Source organism: Crocodylus siamensis, chromosome 3 (genome assembly GCF_052110815.1).
Source record: "Crocodylus siamensis isolate JL-2025a chromosome 3, ASM5211081v1, whole genome shotgun sequence".
In the NCBI taxonomy this organism is placed as follows: Eukaryota; Metazoa; Chordata; order Crocodylia; family Crocodylidae; genus Crocodylus; species Crocodylus siamensis.
The window spans coordinates 39,603,523-39,624,168 of NC_143397.1; the positions used below are offsets into that span (position 1 = coordinate 39,603,523).

General features: G+C 40.6%; 2 protein-coding genes across 5 annotated transcripts in view; one reads left to right on the plus strand and one right to left on the minus strand.

The window, feature by feature from the left end:
* The window catches only part of XRCC4 (X-ray repair cross complementing 4), a 400,573-nt gene that overhangs the window by 33,131 nt on the left and 346,796 nt on the right, over nucleotides 1-20,646 (plus strand). The gene's annotated exons all lie outside the window — the stretch shown is intronic.
* The window catches only part of TMEM167A (transmembrane protein 167A), a 38,342-nt gene continuing 20,835 nt past the window's right edge, over nucleotides 3,140-20,646 (minus strand). The window contains exons 2-4 of the mRNA XM_090038209.1: nucleotides 16,151-16,260; nucleotides 9,897-9,931; nucleotides 3,140-5,272 (exon numbers count right to left, since the gene is read on the minus strand). Coding sequence (XP_089894335.1) covers nucleotides 5,202-5,272; nucleotides 9,897-9,931; nucleotides 16,151-16,260 — 216 coding nt within the window. The 3' untranslated portion in view covers nucleotides 3,140-5,201. The remainder of the gene's footprint in view (nucleotides 5,273-9,896; nucleotides 9,932-16,150; nucleotides 16,261-20,646) is intronic.

Sequence of the window (20,646 nt, forward strand, 5' to 3'; positions counted from 1 at the left end):
TCTTGCCATACTTCTGTGTAGGTGGATCTTGCTGGCTATTTTGGCTTTTACCACCATCGTTATGATGATTAAATGCAAATTAGGAAGCCACAGTGCATAAACTTCACAAATTATACCTTTAAAAAAAATAACTTGCCAAGAAGAACTATTCTGGTTTGAGAAGTGATTCGAAATGCAAAACTACTTTTCTTCATCAGTTGGTCTATAGACTAGTTTGGTCATTAAGAAAACAAACTTATTAGTTAAAAGAAAAAAAGGTAGTAAAATCTACTTTTCATTGTGGTGCTTTCTTTTTGTTCATGTTTGGTGAGAGCTCTCTGTCTTCTACCCTTCAAGCACAGAGCACAATCAAAAATAACAGGCTAAAAACCCACTGCAAGATGGAATATGGTCTAAAAGAGCTGTCATTTCTCCTTTTGGAATTCTGTAGTAAGATTAGTTTTTTGAAAGAAATATTTGATGCATTCACCTTTATACCATTTCTCTCCTTCAACCCTTCAAAATAAGGAAACATAAATATTTTTCTAGATTTATAATCTGCCCTATTCAAAAGGCTCAGAGGAGCAACTATAATTAAAAATAGAGGGAATTTCTATATCCATGCCACCTTAATTTTATCTCCATGTGTGAATGCACAATTATATTGTCTCTAATTAAATGATCCCATATTTTCCATAGGAACTGTGGCTCATTCAGTGCACAGAATACACAATAAGTGGTTATTCATTATTTTGTTTCCCCCCAGTTGTTTAGTGTGTGGGCTTTTTATATTATTTACTGCACACTGTTAAAACCCTGCACTGAAGGCAGAATTATTTATTTCTCTAGGGACTTTTCTATGGCACCCATAACTGATCACTTCACAAATGATTCATTAACTTCCCAAGAGCCCTATAAAATACTCCTATAACTATTCCCCTTTTACAGATAGGAAACGGAGATACAAATATTTGGCAAATACATACACACATACATATATAAAAATCTACTAGTTCTGACTGCCTAATTTGAGATCTTGAGATTTTGCAGAGCATTCAGCATTTTTCTACACACAGTGCCTTATTTTAGAGATACACAGGCATCAGACACCTCCCCCTACTTTATTTCCCCAAATGCACCTTCCCCAGTCATTTAACTATATCCAGAGTAGCTACAATATATTATCATGTGGACTACAGTGCTAAACAAGTCTCTTCCATGCTACCAAACAGCACTTGCTTTGAAAACTGCTGGACTGCAAAAAACAATGGATGATGGGATAAAATAAGAGGCATTACTCAGTCTGACCACCCTTTCCTGGGGGGTGGGGAAGGTCAGATAGGCAGCAAATAAATCAAATAAGTCACACAATATTCAAAAAGTGGCCCTGGTTGACTTCAGTTAAATTTGTTGGCAAATCAGACCCCGGGGTCTCAAGTTCTGAAAAACAAGGAATGCACAATCAGTGACAACTGTGAAAAACTTAAAATTAAGCATCTTGTCTAGCATCATACAGAAACACTGTAGCATCAGGAACAGGGACAGACTACAGTTAAACCATATCCACAAGATCATCTTTTCTTTCTCTTATTTCCTGTCTCCAATGTATACCTACCTCCCCTTTGAGGGGGACCAGGGTGGAAGGAAGAGGCTGCTGGCACTGGGGAGAAGCCAGAGTGGTGCAGTGCTCTTGGAACAGTGAACTGTCCCCCTCCTCACACCTATTTGCACTGGACTGCAGGACTCTGCCTTGTTAGCTCATAACATATCTTTCTCAACGCCTTTGTTTTCCTGCTTTCTAAACTGGCTGCCTTAGCTTGGTGGGTTTTTATACAAACATCAAGAGGCATATCATCCCTGGGGGTTACAGTGGACAATAAGCTGAGTATGAGCCAAAAGTGTGCCCTTGTTGCCAAGAAGGCTAACAACATCCTGCTCTGCATTAGTAGGTGTATTGCCAGTTGGTCAAAGGAAGTAATTATTCCCCTCTATTCAGCATTGGTAAGGCCACATCTGGAGTACTGTGTTCAGTTTTGGGTCTCCCACTACAAAAATGATGTGGACAAATTGAAGACTGTTCAGTAGAGCACATGACTTATGAGGAGAGGCTGAGGGAACTGGACTTATTTAGTTTGGGGAAGAGAAGACTGAGAGGGGATTTAATAGCAGTCTTCAACTACCTGAAGGAAAGAGCTAGACTGTTCTCAGCGGTGGCACATGACAAAAGAAGGAGCAATGGTCTTAAAGTTGCAGCAAGAGAAGTTTAGGTTAGATAATAGGAAGAATTTTCTCACTAGGAGGGTAGTAGAACACTGGAACAGGTTACCCAGATATGTGGTGGAATCTCCATACTTGGGGGTTTAAGACCTGGCTGGGATGATCTAGTTGGGGCTGGTCCTGCTTTGAGCAAGGGGTTAGACTAGATAACCTCTGAAGTCCTTTCCAACCCTAGCTTTCTATGATTAACTGTGTCCCAACCAAAGTCTGACATCTTTGTCCTTCATGGAGGGTTAACTAGAGCATATCTAAAAAGAATATGCTGTTGTTCAATGGATTTTTAACACAGTAAAATATGACACTTCTCTTGCATTGCTCCTTGAAACAGCTAAATCACTTTAGCTAAGAAAAACAAACAAACAAACCCCAGAATCCCACCCCCAAACGAAACAAAACAAAGACAAAAAAAAAAAACATCTGTCTGAGACCTTACATAGAAAATTTCAGGCCAAACATTTAAAATTTGCCACAGAGAAAAGTAACCGAAGAGAGGTTTATACAATGGAAAGCAGGGGACAGTTAACAATATGGCACTGCCAGCTCTGCCTAATTGTTTTAAAAAATATTCTTCTATGTGGATGTCACTGAATCTCTACATTATGGAGCAGCAGGCTGAGAACTCTCTCTCTCCTTCTGGTTTTCTGATCAAACATAATTGCTCAGAAAATTTGCAGTTTCGATACCAGAAATGTCCCTGAAATAGCTACTGATGTTAGTGGTACTTTCTACAGGGCACTATGGGAACAGTGTAAAACTTTCTAGGATGTACCTATAGACTAGGTCCAGATGAATGTATGTATAGTTGGTAAAAATGATATTTTGTACTGCAGTATATCATCTTAAATCAATTATCTAATAATACTTAAAAACTAAGCAACACGTGTAAAGTTCAGAAAGTTGTTTTATTTCTATAAGAATGCACTAGAGAGTAAATTTAACCATACTGAAAAGGAAAATAAATGATTTTTCAGGATAACTCTTTAAAATGACTAGCTTGCTATGTTGCTTCTGGATTCTCAAAAGTAAAGAAAAAAAACAATGCTTTGTTTTATTTCATCATACTGTTACCTTGAAATACTGCCAATATATTTAAATGAGTTGTCATATAGCTGAACTGGAATTGTTTGTGGATATTACTGTTTTATTTAATGCATTTTGGAAAAAAATATATAAATACTACAAACCAAATCTCTTGGCATGAAGCAACAGTTATGTCAAATAATTCCTTAAATTATTTGGTTGTATATGATGCATGTTTGAGCCAAACTTTGGGCCATTTGAAAGTGCCAGGAGTAAGATTACAGTTGCAAGAATTTTAAAATCAAAACTATATGGTTACAAGTTTAGTACCTGCTTCTTGTTGCAAAACTCAAAATTTAAAAACGTGACTAAACCCTGAAGGCCAGCAAACATATGCACAACATAGCTCAGGTTGTGCGTGTGCACCAGTGAAAATGACATGAAGCAGCACATTTCTGTACTCCTCTGATCTGGGGTTGTATATAGGGCCAATTAATTAGCATAAATTAGCAATGAAAGGCAGCCAAAAATTTGTCCCATTGTCTGAAGTTTCATTTATATATGCATTCTGGAGGCAAAAAATGGGATTTGAGTGTTTAGAAGTATATGAGAGAATCAACTTGGATCTATGTATGAACCTGCCTAACAGTTAAATAATTGCTTGCTTTCTGTGATGCAGGGCACCTACCATCAATGCATCTTGGAAACTATAGCAACCAGACGATTTTCTAAACAAGAAGGTAGTTACTTTTGTACATCTTCTAGCTGTTTTATTACCAGCTTGCTTATGTCACTTACAGAGCTTAACTTTTCAAAGTGACAGACAGTATTTAAAATGGAAAAAATTCTTCAAACTGTAAAACTTTCAGGTACAGACAGACCTTCCAGGTATTTTATCAAAATAGGTCACTATATTAGTAATTTATAACTTGTGGAACAATAGGATAAACCCAAGGTGCAAGTGCTGATATGCAATGGTTAAATCTAGTTACAATAGTTTTTCTTAACCTTCAGAACATTGGCACTTTCATGGCTGCTTAACTAGCTAAGTGAATGGTTTAAAATCTGCAGTTTAGAAAATAAACAGCTAACACACTTCCTTGTAACGCTATGAGAGTTGGCCCCAATGATAGAGCCAAAATTTTAGGTCAAAATTTTTCTAAAAATGCACACATATGATTTATATATACACTAGTCTGAACTCACAAACTACACATAGACATTCCAATCAGGCAGTAAGATATGAAACTACATGATTTACAAGTATGACTCCTAACTTTATGAATATTTTTTAAAATATTAAGACTTGCATAGATTAACATGTACTGTTGCAAGTGTGGAAAATGGATTTAAACTGCAGATTAAATTTAAACTAGAGGTCTTATGGTTCATGTACATAAACATGTTGGCCATGACACAGACAGGAATTCATTAGAAGAATTTATAGGGACCTGAAAGCATTTCTGTGAACACATTTTTTTTTTCAGTCATGGTTTTTTTTTATTCCCCAATAAAGAACAGTACAAAACTCGCCTTTTCTTTTTTAAATCATGTAGAAAATGAGCTATTAAATTGTTGAATTTAGTCACTTTTTCCCCAATTGGATGGCTTAAATATGCCACTGGACATCCAGGATACAATACATATTGATGACTTTTGCAGAATTTGTTTCAGCAGTGACAGTAGTACTAAACTGGCATTAACAAACATGTCACATTGTGGAATTAAACAACTGTCTTTTGATAACCTATACCGCACACCATGGTCCATTAACAGAAGAAAAGATAAATGCTTGCCAAGTATGTCCCATCCAGTACATGCAACCCAGGGGAGGAGCTAGAGCATTCTTTTCATCCCTTTTGCTGACCAAAGTCCTTTAATCCATTGCAGTTCAATAGCAAGGGGTATCCGACATCCTTCAATTGCTACTGTGCAAACAGGATGCTGAAGGCCATCACTATACAGCACACAGCTACATATGGGCTCTTCCGTTCACCTAGAGGAAAGAATTAAAATGAATTACTAAACAGTTCTCATTGCATGACCAACTAGACATGAAACTGATTCTAGGTTAATATAATGTAGTGATTATTATTATACTGAGTTGAAGTCCTTGAAAGGATAGCTACTATTGTCCAGTTGGAACAGATTTGGTACAATTTCACAGCTGCCTTGATATGCCCAGATTCTAGGTCTTTTTTAATGCTAGACTGGTGCTACAGAGATAGAATATGGTCCAGGCTTTTTTCATGCAAATCAATAAAACAGGACTAAAAATGCAGATACACTCCTAACTTCCCTTTCAAAAGCTTTATGTGTTTAACTATTTGTGCTACTGCAAGCAAAAAGCCAACTAACAATCGCTGCTATGCACCCAGTTTCATATTGTCAATTATTATACTTCTTTGTGATTTTAATGAGCTCAAGGAAACTTTCTTGCCCACCTGTTCAAGAATTAAAATACACCATTATGACTCTCATCAACCAAAGCAGGCATTAAAGAGGGATGGATCTTAAAGTTGTTAATGGTGTTCTTAACTCTTTAACTATGCTCCCTAGGTTTATACGGTTGTTAAGCTTATTCTCCAAGCCAAACAAATAGTCATTGCATTCAGTTTCTGCCTTCCCCAGCTCCACATTTTGTTAACCCACCAACTTCTCTTCCTTCCATCTCAAGAAAAGAGCTCCCTACACTGAAGACTATTGTCAGACTAACACTGACAAAAGCCGTAGGGATCTTTGAAGATGTTGTTTGTTGCATTTAACCATTTAGGTATGAAAAAACAGACTTGGGGCTGCTTGCTTTCTCTTTACTGTTGAAGAACTCCTTGAAAAGTCCATCTCCTAATTATAAAGCACCATTTTCAAGATGTAATTGCCAGAAAATAGTTTGCAAAATGGGAAGAAAAAGCCGCCGGAGTTCCTGAATTGGTACTCTATTGAAGTTGAACGTGCATACAAACATTCCTTTTCACAAGAAATCCTTTCAATTTCAAATAATAAATTCTTTCCATAGTAAATGAAACAAATAAAATACTTGTAGTAACACCTCCCATAAGTAAGGGTGCTTGCCACAATGACATTACAAGGCACTGTCATCATCTGGTATACATTTAATTAAACTTCAAATAACCAAGTGAATTAATGTCGGTACTTCCACATGTGGTTAAAATTAATTTTTGAGGAAGTCTACCTCCTACAGTTTAGAGTATTACAATTTTCATATGGGTCTTACTTGTCTGCTCTTAATTTTCTTGAAAGAGAGATCACCATGTGGCAGGATTAAACATCTTTTTGCACAATTCTGTAAATATGTAACCACTTGCCTGTTATTAAAAGCTTATGCATATGTGGAGTGAAAAGGTTGCTTAAAACACACTGTGCAAATTAAGCTCCAAGCTAGCGGGCATTCCTTTTTTAAACAAGCCCACACTTTTGTTCACATCTTCTGACATTTTATTTAACAGAAACACAAATATCTTCAGTATAGGAAAATGGCTAAGGAGATATCATGCTGTCCCATAAGGAGCACACAGTAGGGATGCCAAGCGGAACCATAGTTCAAGGGAAGGAAGTCAGTGAATCACACGACATAAATGCTGAAAAGTGAATAAAATGCGTCTTTCACAGGCAAACAAAAGATAAAGTCTAATGTGAGATCAAAAACCAGATGTTCCACTTGTGGGTGCAGACATACAATAGAAGCTCAAGTTGAATGATGCCTTTTAACAACATCAACTACACCATATTACTCCATCTAGCAAAACTGAGTCATTTTTTACAAGTTAACATGAACATCAAACTTATGTTTATTTATAGCGGCGTACAGCAAACAAATATTGTAAAATCTAAAATAGGGAAGATATGTTTTAGGCTGGTTTAACTCTGCCTTTTTACCAAGCTAAAAGAAACAAAGGTTGGTAGACAGACATACTTGTAATCCTGAGCAAACTATGTTATATACATGAAGTTATACATATATTTTCTAATGTAACTGAAAACTCTAAACTGTTTTCCTGTTGCCACCTTGCTAATGTATTTAAAAAAATATTTTAAGGGGCGAAACTTTTAATTCAAACCATTTTCTATTCTATTTTCATTACAGGTATAACAATTTGCAGTTGCTTCTATTGAATTTCATGTCAGTGTCACAAAAGAGCACTTTTTTGGCATGATAAACAACACTAGTACTTTTGTTCACAGTAAGAATGCTTCCAAAAGGACTAGAGAGAGCAGGAAGGGATGAGTCTGTTTTTCTTTATGCTTGTGATGGCAAACACTGGGAATTACAGACACAAGAACCATATTTAGTTGTACACATACACCACAACCTAAAAATCTGTTTAATTGTTCTTTTAAATATTTATCCATAAAAGTTCATCTGAATCTTCTTTATTGATCACACTCAGAACTGCCACTAAGTAGTCACACACTTTAATTAAAAAAAAAAATGAAACAAAAGTGACCACAACTGGCATCGCAGACTTAAAATACTTGTGACTTCAGTTAAGAGAAGAATGTCCCCTTAAGTTGGCCAACCTTTTTATATTTGTCACTTGGTACCAATGATTTTTCATCATAAACAGTCATTTAATCTTCCTTCTCAGTTTCTCCTATGTTTTTCAGCTATTCCTGAAAAGAACTTTAGAGCAGTGGTCTCCAAAGTGGGGTGCGTGCAGAAAATATTAGAACTTCTATTTCTATTTCTATAAATATACATATATTAGGGCTGCATGCTCAAAAATGTTTTAGTGATAGGGGTGCGTGATCAAAAAGGTTTGGAGGCCACTGCTTTAGAGCATGAATAATTCCAGGTCCTTTTATTATTATTATGAGAAATTACTCAGAGATGTGGGTTTTCGGGAAAATTATGAATGGGAAAATTTTCTGGAAATTTTCCCAATGCCCTAAATAGCGTGATCTGATTTAGCATGTTTATTTAACTTATCTTTAGTAAACAAAGCTAAAAAAGTATCCCCATATTAATTTTATGTCCCAACAGCCACAAGTATTTGAAATGAAATACTTGATTAGGAAAAAAAATTAAATACAGCACAGTTAATGTGGTGTAAATGTTATATTCAAACAAATTCAAAGCTTTATGTGGAAAGCAATTATTTTTATTGGAATACTTGTAAAAATGTAAAGACAATACACAATAGGATGTACTTCCCTTACACTGTTTGTTTAAATTTAAAAAAACAACCACCACAAAGGCACTGAAAACTGTTGACACTCATTTTAGCACACTCAAAGGACTTTGCATGATATGCCTTGGTTGTCCACTCATAGATTTCATAGACATTAGGGTTGGAAGGGACCTCAGAAGATCATCGAGTCCAGCCTCCTGCCCGAAGTGCAGGAAGTCAGCTGGGGTCACAGGATCCCAGCAAGAGAAGCATCCAATTTACTCCTGAAGATGTTCAATGCAGGTGCTTGAACCACCTCTGATTGCAGGCTGTTCCAGACCTTGGGGGCTCGGACAGTAAAGAAATTCTTCCTTATGTCCAGCCTGAAACGGTCTTGCAGTAGTTTATAACCATTTGATCTTGTCATCCCTTGGGGTGCTCTGGTGAACAAACGTTCCCTGAAATACTCATCTACTCCCACAAAGTTTAACTCTTTTCCACTGAGGTTATTGCAACACCTTGTTTCACTGTCAGTATCTGTAGAATTGCTTGCACTACTTGTTAGTTCCATTTCAAAACCAGATTGAGGCAATTCTGATTCAGAACTACTTGAACCACATTCTATGTTGCTAAAGGATGGTTTTACCAATGAATCTATGGGCAAGGGCAATTTATCATCATTCTGTATCTTCCTCACTAATTGTACTTCCGACTGATTCTCCAGAGGCAAGTGATTTTGAGAAACAAAATAGAAACAAGCTTCGTAGTGTGTTCATTTGGTTTTGATTTGACCTGCACAGACAATTAGGTGAATTTATAACTTGATTTTTGGGTTGGATTCTTATGTGAGTGTATTTACCCTCCGTTTACAAATCAATAAAACATATATGTATTCTCTCACACACTTCTTAGGGATAATCACCTGAAAAACCTTAATTACAACTTTGAAACTGCCAACCTTGCTTAATATTGTATTGGCATCCATCCGCTGTTATTAATGAATTTTATGAAACAATGAATTTTTAGAAATAGAAAATTTCCCATGAAAAAATAAAGCACTGGAAAATTTTCCACCACACATCTCTGAAATTACTGCTGACAGCCAAATACTTACACTTAGAACTTTGAATGGGGCAATAACTCATAACAAAATACATTTTGTGTATATTTATTATAAATCAAAAAGGAAATATGTACTGGATGTATTATGGAATAAATGAAGAAAAAAGTGTAGTGGATTTTGTAAATGTAACAACATAAATATAAATAAGCACTCAGTAAAATGTCTACTGAGCACTTTAAGAACCTGAGACCACTGCAAAAAAACAGTTCTGCAAAACTCAATGGGATCTCAAATTATATTCCATTTTTAAGTTGTAGCATTTATTTTTCATGTCTACATGCAAACATGTATAATCACTACAATGAATACTGTGTATTATGTTAAGAAAATGAGCTAGTCATCAGGACTACATAGAAAAGCACACTTACCAATCCTGGCACATTTCCAGAATATTCCCAAGGGTCTGTAGGGATACACAGAGTTGTTAAGAGTTTTAGATTTAATATGATCGTTTAAAATAATAAATCACTCAAATCTAATTTTAAATGATGTAGACTTTCTACACACTAAGTTTTTTCATCTCTGAAGACCCAAGACCAAAATATATTATTTGATCATCTTATTCTTGCCTCTACAGAACATCAGCACAAAAGGTGAAGTCTCTGCCCCAGATGGTACCAGATAAGAAGTACTGCTCTGACACTGTTAGGGGAAACTTCCATAGTACTTGCCCACCTGAAGTACTAGCCTGATCTCTTACATAGCTATTTAAAAATTAATGTTGAATGTTTATTAACCTCCACCCTTCCGACATATGGGCTAGGTACAGAAGTTGCACATAAAACAGCTGAAGTGGTCAGGAACTGGTTTAAACCTGTAACAGAACAGATGTTCAGTGCGCATAGACCAGTTTCAAAATGGCTGAAACTGGTTTAAGATACACCTGGTTGAATGTAGTATCAGACTTAACTAATTAGGGTGAAACTAGTTCATGGAACTTCTGTCCCAGACCCTTTCCTGGTTTAAGTTAAATACTGTTCCCCAGTATCCCAGCAAGCTTTCCAACCTGGGGCTGTGCTCTCTGCTTCAATGGGGCAGGGCTGGCACCCCCAGCTGCCAGCAAGAACTATCAGCCAGGAGCGAGGGGGATTCCCTATCTCAGCCCCTCCTTTAGCAGGGAATCAACCCAACTCCCAGTTGGGGTGGGGGAGTAAAGCCCCCACTGCCAGCTTCCCCCCTCCACCAGGCACAGGGCAGGTGTTTTTTCCCCTGCCCCACTCCCTCCTCAGCTGCCCCACAGGACCTGGTAGGCTACAGGCTGTGTTCATCGGGGAGTCCTGCGCTACAGGACAGCCTGAGATGGAAGCCTCCTTCCTCCTCCAGTATCAGTGATGGGACAGTCCTGCCACAGTGTGGTGGCCGGAGCGGGCTGGGAGCTGGAGTGGCTGTGCCAGGCAGGGCTGATGGGCAGCAAGGGCTGGTTCTGGCCATGCATATGGGCAGGACTCACCTGACACCTTCAGAGAGCTCAGGGTGGTGGGGACTCACCTAACACCTTCAAGAAGCAGGGGACATAGCCAAGTGAGCAGCCCAGCTCCCAGCTGCAGGAAAGCCTGCAGTGGGGGCTTTACTTTTCTGCCTGACCCAGAGCTAAGCCAATCACCCAGCCAATGTCCCCTGCTCTGCCAGCAGGCCAGCTGAGAAGGGAGTGGAGGGAAAAAACAGCCCCCGCTGTGGGCTTCCCAACCCCTAGCACAGCCTGGCTAGGATCCCAAGCTGGGAGCTGGGCAGAGGTGAAACACCCGTCACCCACGGCCTGCTTGCAGTGGTGCTGGGTGCTGCAACAGGGCATGCTGCTGTGGCTCATGGCTGTGGGCAGCAGCGGGAGGAGGCAACGGACTGCCACCACGAGCAGGCAGTGGGTGATGGGTGCCTCACTTCTGCCTGCTGTGATATTTTGCTCCGCCGCTGCCACTAGGAGAGGAAGGGGCAGGGGGCAGGGAGCCACGCTCCACCCCACCTGCAAACGGGGCTTCAGTGTGTGGGGCTGGAGGCGCGAGGTGGCAGGTGCCGAATCCCCATGCTACCACAGCAGGAGGCAGCAGTGAGTTGGACTCCCCCACTCCCCGGAGCCTGGTCACATCCTCCCTTCCTGTCCCCTCCCTACAGCCAGATGGCTGCTCCTCGGAGCGTGTCAGTGCTTACACTGCTGCTGCCTGCAATGGGGGGATTAAAACACCCCCCTTCCCCTTGGGCTACTGGTGTCTGGCCTTTGTGGCCCCGGGTGCACAGGCCGTAGTGCATGAGGGGAGCCTGTCAATGTCCATGCCACCCACCCCTGCAATGGGGAGATTAAACCCCTGCTTCCCCTCAGGCTACCAAGGTCTGGCCCCTGCTCCTGCTCCTGCCACCAGCCAGTAAGTAAGAGCAGGGGTGGTGGGGCTCAGGACCCCTGACAGCAGCTGCTTCCTGCCTCACCTTCCAGGCAGGGTTTAAAACCCTCCCCAACCACAGTCAGGCCCGCCTGGGCCTGTCTACACCCCTTCTTTCAGCTTAGTTTCGCTCACTCAGGTGTCCCCTGGCTTCTAGGCTGAGCCACTGCAGGCATGTACCTGCATTTCTGGAGTCCACTTGGAAAAATCTGTCCATTTGCAATTCGGTTCATTCTACACAGGTCAGGCTAACCTGTAAAGGTTGAATCAGTTCAGGCTCCAGCTTTTTGAATGTCTGTCCCTAGCCATGATGTTCATGAGTTGGGGCAACTAATGTAACATACTGATTGCAGTATGTTATCCTAGCAACAGAGATTATTTCTAAGCATTCTCTATAGTACACAAATGTTACTCAAAAGAACTCTGATTTTTTGTGAAAACATGGCATAAAAACACAGTTGCAACCACTCTGCCACGTGTTTAAATTTTACTTGTGCTAAAAGAAGGGCCTAGTGCTAAATCATTACTATTAATAAAAGAGTTTTCCAGGTTGTTTTTTTTTGAAAAATGCAGAAATTGAAAACAGTGTATATTCTTAGTAAGTAACAGAGTATCATATAGAACTTGAAGTGTTCAAGACCAGAATAAACTGCTACTAAAGCATAGTCCAAAAGGGGCTATATAAAAAGTTGAATAAGCTTGCTTTGTGACTACACTTCAGTGGAAATATTCATGTGCTTAACTTTAAAACTTATAATTAAATGTCTTGTGGGAGGAGGCCACAGTATTTGGCCACAGAATTCATGCAGGATTAAACCTTTTGAGTTTGTAGACTAGGCTCCTTAGGTATTTTCATAATTTAGTGTAAAATATTAAAGAGTGAGGTGAAAAATAAGGGCATGCTTGCATTTTAGTTGTTGAGTGGGAAGGCTGTCAGGTTTAAACACATCAAAACAAACTTCCTTGTATACATTAGGAATAGCCTAGGCTTATTAAAACTGAATGCTTTTTAATATCTAATTTTTGTGTTTCTGTACTTCTGCTTTTTTTCTCCCTAAGCAGAGAGAAATACACAATAAAATTAAAAGTTGATTTCTAAACAAGTACACTTTTAGGTCTGTATGTAAGTGCAAAGTGGTGAAACTTACGTTGCAAACACTAGAGAAAAAAGTTTACTTAAAAAAAAAATCAGCTTTCATTGGAACAAAACAGATAATGTGAACATTCCTATTGGTATTTTCCATTTTTATACAAATATTACAATATTTAGAAATGGAACAAAACATTTTATCTTCATATGGCTCCTTCAATATAAAACTTAACACAACCAAGTAATTATTTTACTTCCAAGAATGTAGTGGAATTTGATAGGGGAGAGAAGCATGTTCAAAGGGGAATGGCTAGGTGTGGCAGGAAACAGGTGCCTCAAAACTAAAGAAACCCATGAGGGGCCTGATCCTTGTTGCTGGTGCAGAAGGAGGTGCCGGGATTGCGTTACCCCAGCCCCTTCCCAGCTGTGTGCCCCGAGGTGCATATGCAGCTGCTAGTGCTGGGGCTCCAGACCCCACTACAGCTGTTTGCAGCATGCCCATCACCTGCTGCAGCTGCCCAAAGCCCAAACCAGCTGTGGCTTGGAGGCTGCAAACAGCTGAACCAAGCTCTGGATCCCTGAACAGGCTCTGTGGCAGCAGTGCCTACACATATGCCCTGAGGCACGTAACCAGGAAGGGACCAGGGAGCAGTGCAACACCAGCCCCTCCCCCACTGCCCATCCCAAGGTATGTGTGCAGTTGCCACTGCTGCCATGGAGCCCAACTGGAGTCCAGTGCAGCTGTTTGCAGCTTCCCAGCTGCCTGCCACAGCCAGCATGGATTTTGGGCAGCTGCAGTAGGGAGCGGGCAGGCTTCAAAACAGCTGCACTGTGGGCTCCCGACCCCCTGTGGCAGTGGTGGCGGCTGCACGCATGCCCCAGGCTCCTTCTAGGCTGTGACCCCTGAGGTGCATGTGCAGTTACTGCTGCAACTGTGGAACCTGGTTGGGGATCCAGAGACTGGTCTGGCTATTTGTAATCTCCTGGCTGCCTGCTACAACTGCCCCAAGCTCTGGGCAGCTCCTGCCTGCCACAGAGCCTGGGATGCTTGCAGTGGGGCTTGCAGCCTCCCCGCTGCCTTGGGCAAGCAGCCCAGGCTCCATGGCTGGCAGCAGCTGCCCAATGCCTGGATTGGTTGTGATGCGCTGAGGAAAAGTGGCATTGTGTGCCATGCTTTGGCATGTGCGCTGGGGATTGCCAACCCCTCTAATAAAATGTTGCGACTAGAATTCTCTTCACACTTAAATATTCTTTCAACTTGTAGCCTCCTACATAGATATGTAGAATGTACTAGCCTTTTCCATTTGCAGTTCAATTATGAAAATATTTGTGTGTCCTTTCACACAAGAAAGTCTTAAGGTTACCACTGACATGAGGGATTTCTTTTGATAATAATAAAAGATGGGAAGAGGGAAAGTTTCCTGAAAGACTGCATTTTTTTATTATAGTGTCTGCTAATGGAGGGTAAACATGATAGTCAATGAGGTATATATTCTAACTTCTTATTGCACATATTTTACTGATTAAAGTTCTAGTGTTGGCTTTGGCATGGAAAATTTCCTTGAATCTGGAGCTACTACTGTGTTTACTCTTGAAGAATATCTAACTGAAGTACAATACAACTCTTTATAAATAATATTTTCAAAAGGTGCTGACAGAGTGGATGAGTTAAGCACTTGATCTTTGTATTAACACAGATGTGGAAAGTACCATTTTATTTGTGTCTTTCGAGTACTTTGCAAAGGAGAATAATTGCATTGCTTCCAGGCCAACATTTAGTTTCCTGAAGGTTAAGTATTTATATGAAATGCATATACTGCAAAGCCCCATCCCCTGAAGACGAAAATGTCAAGATACGGTGGGCAAAATTAATTCTAGTGATATTTTGTGTTACTAGCAAAAGCAATATACCTCACTATTCCTGCTACAGATTAAGTGTATAAAAACAGTTAGGGACAAAAAAGTATTAATATTAGAGTACAACATTTTTAGAAGATTGTCCTCTGAAAGGGCAATAAATATGCTAATGAATTATTAAAAAATGGTATGTAAAAAAATATTAAAATGATAGTATTGTTCTAAGTGGCCTGCAACTCAGATTTGATGCAACTTTTAAGGTGTGATATTTAAATGGCAACTCTTCACGTATATCATGAGCATACAGGCACTCAGCTTCTCTTGGACCAAAAATGATGGTCCTGGGAGAAAAATAACCCATCTCTGACCTGACAGAGGTTGCTCCTGGGAGAGTGTCTCCCAGGTCAAGACACATCTCTATAGTTCACTGCTGCTTCTCTCTTGGTCCCCAGGCGGAGTCACTGAGCAGTAGGGAAATGTTCACCACCCCTTCCTGAGACCAAGGTCACTGAACAGAGTGGACTAGAAGCTGATGGGCACTAGAAGCTGAGCTGCTCCCTTGCACATCATTTGCAGAACCCTGTGTCCACATAGCCATGTGGCACTGTGGGCGCACTTTTAAAGGACCTTACAAGTTAAGGCTTTTCCTTGACATTTCATTTTAAAGCCAGTATCCACAGCCCCATGAAGGTCCCTGGTGTGGAAAGCAAGGAAGAGGAAGAGGAAACTGGGAGGAGAGGCACAGCTTGACCTCTATGCTTTCCCCAGATTTTCAAAATCAGATTTAATCTACAATAGTGGTGTTAGTCACTAAAGTTTTCCTTCAAACTCATCCCTCTAAAAAGGTGAACTTATACAGAATAAATTAAAAGCAAGGTTACTTTTGTTTTTGTAAATTAGGAATGGAACGAACTCACAAACACATGCCATGTATTTCTATGGAAATAATTGAAAGGAGAATTATTTGGTCAATTACCAATTTGTCTTTCTGATTTCTCTCTAATTGTATCACTAATTACTATTACTACTAACTTAAGAATTTGTTTGGGCAGAAAGTTACAAATTTAAAAATAACTCAAAAGACAAAGTTGGTTTTGTTACAAAATAAATTTCCACCATAAAATCACCAGGTGTTACTTTACGTGACTTCTTATCCTCTTGATTTTGATATGCCCTTATGTCAGAAGCATTTAAGGAGAGAAAATGCCTGCTATAATCTTAATGCTCCTATGAAAATACAAATGATAATACAATGAACAAGAAATCTATGAGAACTTCTTAGAAGTAAACAGACTTAACATACCCAGTTTTATTTTTGTCCAGTAACCTGGGAGCCAAGGATCTAATATAAGCACAGGTGCATATGAGCAACAAGATTACTGTCAGCAGACTCTGGAAATTGAAGATCGCAGACTAAGGAAAAAACAGATCAGAGAAAACAGTTATACACTTTGCACTGTAGGCCATTAAAGTCTCCCAAAGCCCCTCAACATATAACACATAAAACAAGTGTCCTGTGGACAATACTCTCAGAAGTGGGCATTTTTACTGAAACAACACTGCTTCTGAGCCAGTGTATGTCACAATACAAGGCAGGTTATCCAATATCAAGACTTCTCTTCCCTAATTCACACTCACTGGAGATGGAGAGAGTAGTATTATTACTCTTTGTTCTCCAACACCTGTTCCCAGGCTGATACACAGAAACCCACTATCTGCAGTTTCAGATTTGCAAAAAACAGATGTTTTTTGCAGCCAAACAGTAAGGCTAACTATGATTTCCATCAAAAAAAGATAATGGAGGAAACAAAAGTCAGACAAGTGAAGTAGTGCTCAATTCAAACTAACAGTGTAGCAAAAACTATATAGAAGCAAGCCAGTTAAAAGGCTGTACCATTAAAAGAAAAAGCCAACAGCATCTGCATTGTAGCAACCTTGTTGTCACATACTTTATCCAAATCAGGACTTAAGAATCCAACAGCTCTTGAACAGAATACATATTATTAATCCTACCAGTCTTAAAAAACCCTGAAAGTCTTAATACTTTGTCTTTTTAAATCCATCAATATCAAACAGTTACACTTCAAATAGCTTTTTGCTCTGAAATGAAAAAACACATTACATGGTAAATATTGCATGAATAAAGTCAAATAATTAAGATACAGATAAACATCAGTAATATATATATAATTACTAGCCAATTGCCCCTCAAGAATGATGGTGGGGGGGATGGACGGTGACTGAGAGACTCCACCCAATGTCTTACACTGCTGCTGCTCTGCCTCTGGCTCCATGGGCCCCCCATATGCCACCCCCCTGTATCCAGCTCCATGTGCCCACCCCTCCCTTAGTCCACTCATTCCAGCCCCTCAGTCCCCACCATTATGGCAGGGGTGGGCATGGAGCCCTGCGTCCAGCCCCACCCCCACTTCTGGTCCGACCCCATTCCCTTCCGCTCCCCTCCCACTCCATACTGGGTCTGGGCCTGTCTCCCTCCCCATCTCCAAGGCCCTGCTGGGGGATGGCACCGCCATGACAGCAGGGATTGAGGGGCTGGAGTGGGAGGGGGGAGGCCAGTGGTGGTGGCATCGTCCCCCTGCTCTGGCCCTGCTCTTTGGAGGGAGAGGGGGGCAGTGCCACCATAACAGCAGGGACTGAGGAGCTGGAGCGGGGGGTACGAGGCCAGCTGTCTTCGCATCTGACCCCGCCTTCACTTATTATTCAACCCCCTTCCTCCCCCTCCTCGTCATGTTGTGTCCAGGCCTGGTTCCCCCCGCTCCATCCCCCCTCTGTCTCCAAGGAGCAAGGCCAGGAAGGGGGGGCAAGGCCAGCACCACTGGCCTTACCCTGCCGCTTTGGCCCTGCTGGGGGACTGCGCAGCCATGACAGTGGGGACCAAGGGGCCAAGGCAAAGCCAGCAGCACTAGCCTCACTGCCCCCCCCCAACTCCGGCCCCTCAGTCCCCGCTGTCATGGCAGCACTGTGTCCACCATCCCCCTCTGCCTCCAAATGGGGTGGGGGGGGAGGTTGGCCCCTCAGGCCCTGCTGTCATGGCAGCACTGTGTCCACCATCCCCCTCTGCCTCCAAACAGGGTGGGGGGGGAGGGGGGAGGTTGGCCCCTCAGGCCCTGCTGTCATGGCAGTGCTTCTGCCTGTACAGAGCACTCCCGTTGTTTCAGTAAGCACTGTGATTGGCTGCCGAGACAACCAACCAGAGTGTGAATAAAGCTTTACAGACAAACAGACAGATTAAGACTTTTATAATATTAGGTTAATCAGTCTATATAAACTGACACACACAATAAGATATTATATATATATACACATATACATACATATATACACACACACACACGTTAGCAAATTGCCTGTTAAGAATGACGGGGGGGAGGGGGGCAAGCAGAGACAGAGGCCTGCGTCTGGCCTCCCCACCTCAGGCCAAGGCCACGGCTACTCCCTGTCTCCCCACCTCCACTTTGGGCCGGGACTGGGGCTAGTGGCAGGGCGCAGCCACCGGTAACCCCCCCTTCCCGCTAAACTCCCTCCCCTTTTCCCTTGCTGTCTCCCCCTCCCTGCCGCCTGGTGTTGGGGGGGGGGGGGGAAATGCTCTAGCCCCTGGCTTCAAGAAGCAGGACAGGGGGTGCCAGGCCTGGCCCCCCCTGCTCCAGCCACTCAGTCCCCACTTTGCCATGTGTCCGTCTGTCCAGAGCACTCTTATTGGCCGCTGAGGCAACCAATCAATCAGAGTGCAAATAAAGTGTTACGGACAGACAGACAAAGGTGCTATATACACACACTAAATAATTACATACAATTAAAGATGTGCGTATACGCGTGTAACATAAATATTTGACCTAACAGCCTAAAGAGAAAATAAATAGAATGAAAATCTTTTCTTATTTTTTGCTAAATGCTCAAAAAAAATTAGTTACATTAGATTATTGGGCTCTGACTTATTTTGATAATACTCAATAAATTCACCTTGCGAGCTTAATTTTCCACTTTCTTGTCTAGTTATTGTGTTACCTGGTTCTAAACCTAGAGCCTGCAACTATGATTGCTAGTATAAGAAAAAACAAACAAACTTTGTTTGAAATTGTAGAAACTGTGGCCAGGGAGTAGACCCTCAATTATGATTTGCTCTATTTCCAAGACCAAGTGAACAGTCCACAGGAAAGCCAGACAGATGCCAATTTGTTGCAAGTTCCACTTCCCTTTACTTGAGCTAATAATATGCCAGCAACCTCTGTGGTCCATTTTTCCTTGTAGTAAGTGCGATGCATAAGAATTTAATTTTTCTAGAGACATTTATCAGCTAGTTCTTGCAATTCATAGTTTTTAATAACTGGTCCCAAATTTGAAACTTCTATGTAAAATGTGCAAATGATTCAGATTCATGTAACCATAGCTTTTTTGTTTCTTTCTTAATAATTACTCAACTGGCATTTGGATTAATTTAACAACACATGCTATTACCCTGAGTATAATTGTAGGAAGGGTACTAGGCATTTGCTTGCTACAAATTGTCTATTTTCTTTTTGCTCAATTACTCTGTACCTCAGTTCTTACTCATTTTCAATTCCAATTTAAATTTAATCTCCCCAAAGGGGGAAGCAAACAGAGATATCTGTCCTTTTTCTATGTTCCTGACATATTTTAATGTCTAAATACTATGTTTTTCCAGTTGCTGGAGGAGAGTTTCAGTATACAGGAAGATATATCCTGTACAAAGTTTCAGTATACACGAAGATATATCTACGCATTTGACCCTTAGAGAGAGCACCATTTCAGAGCAGACTATCTTTCCGCAGGGGTACATTAAGAGCACATCAGTGTTATTGTTTGTGTAGCCAGACATCACCGTTGAGATGCTCTATGTACTTTCTTCTTCCTAATGTCCTTGGAATTTAATCTTTCGTAAGTCTTAGAACCAAGAGATAAAAAAATGAAACTTTTTCTAATGCATTTAAGTAAAACAAAGACAGTTTTATTATGCCATGCTGTACAACAGTGATTTTGTCAGTGGGTAAGGTTTTATAAGCAGAACCTGTGTGAAGAGCAAGCTAGGTATATCCTCAGTAATACAGTTTCACCACTCATTCTCATGCGAAGACAAGGCTACAAGCACTCAGGCGGGATAAAAAGGTGTTATTTAAGGAGGTTGACTCCACTGACGCTGTACAGTTTGGAGCAATTACATCTTTTGGGTTCCCCTTGCATCATTCCCAAATATTCAGATTTGGCACTCTGTTCAGAATTTCCCAGGTTAAATTGCTCATAAAATTTTAGTAAAAAATTGTTAAGAATAAGTTCAGTAGTTGTTAATTAACCATTCTTTGTTAGACTTTTTATATTGTTTCCCTTGAAAATAGTTTAAGTCACTAGTAAAACTGAATATGGTCAAAAAAAATATCAATTTTAAATCTTAGTGCACAACCCAAAAGACGATTTTTCCCCAAAATGGGAAATGAAAATTTATGCTGGGACTGGGGTTGTGTTTTATCTTCCAGTTCTAAAAGCATTTTTACAATTGAGTAGAAGAACGTGAAGGGCATTTTTAAACTCAAGCATTGAGACTGATATAATTAAAAGTGGCTACAATCATTCATGTTACTTGACATTCCTTTTGCAAACAGGTTGGTAGATTATTTAGTATTTTGGGTACATTAGTAATCTAATTGGTTGAACTATGGTCATGTGATCTAAAATCCTGTCCTGCTTTAGACTTTTTCACCAGGCAATCACCGATTTACATAGGTCACATCACTGCAACTTCTTGTAAAGAAAATTCAGAAAAAA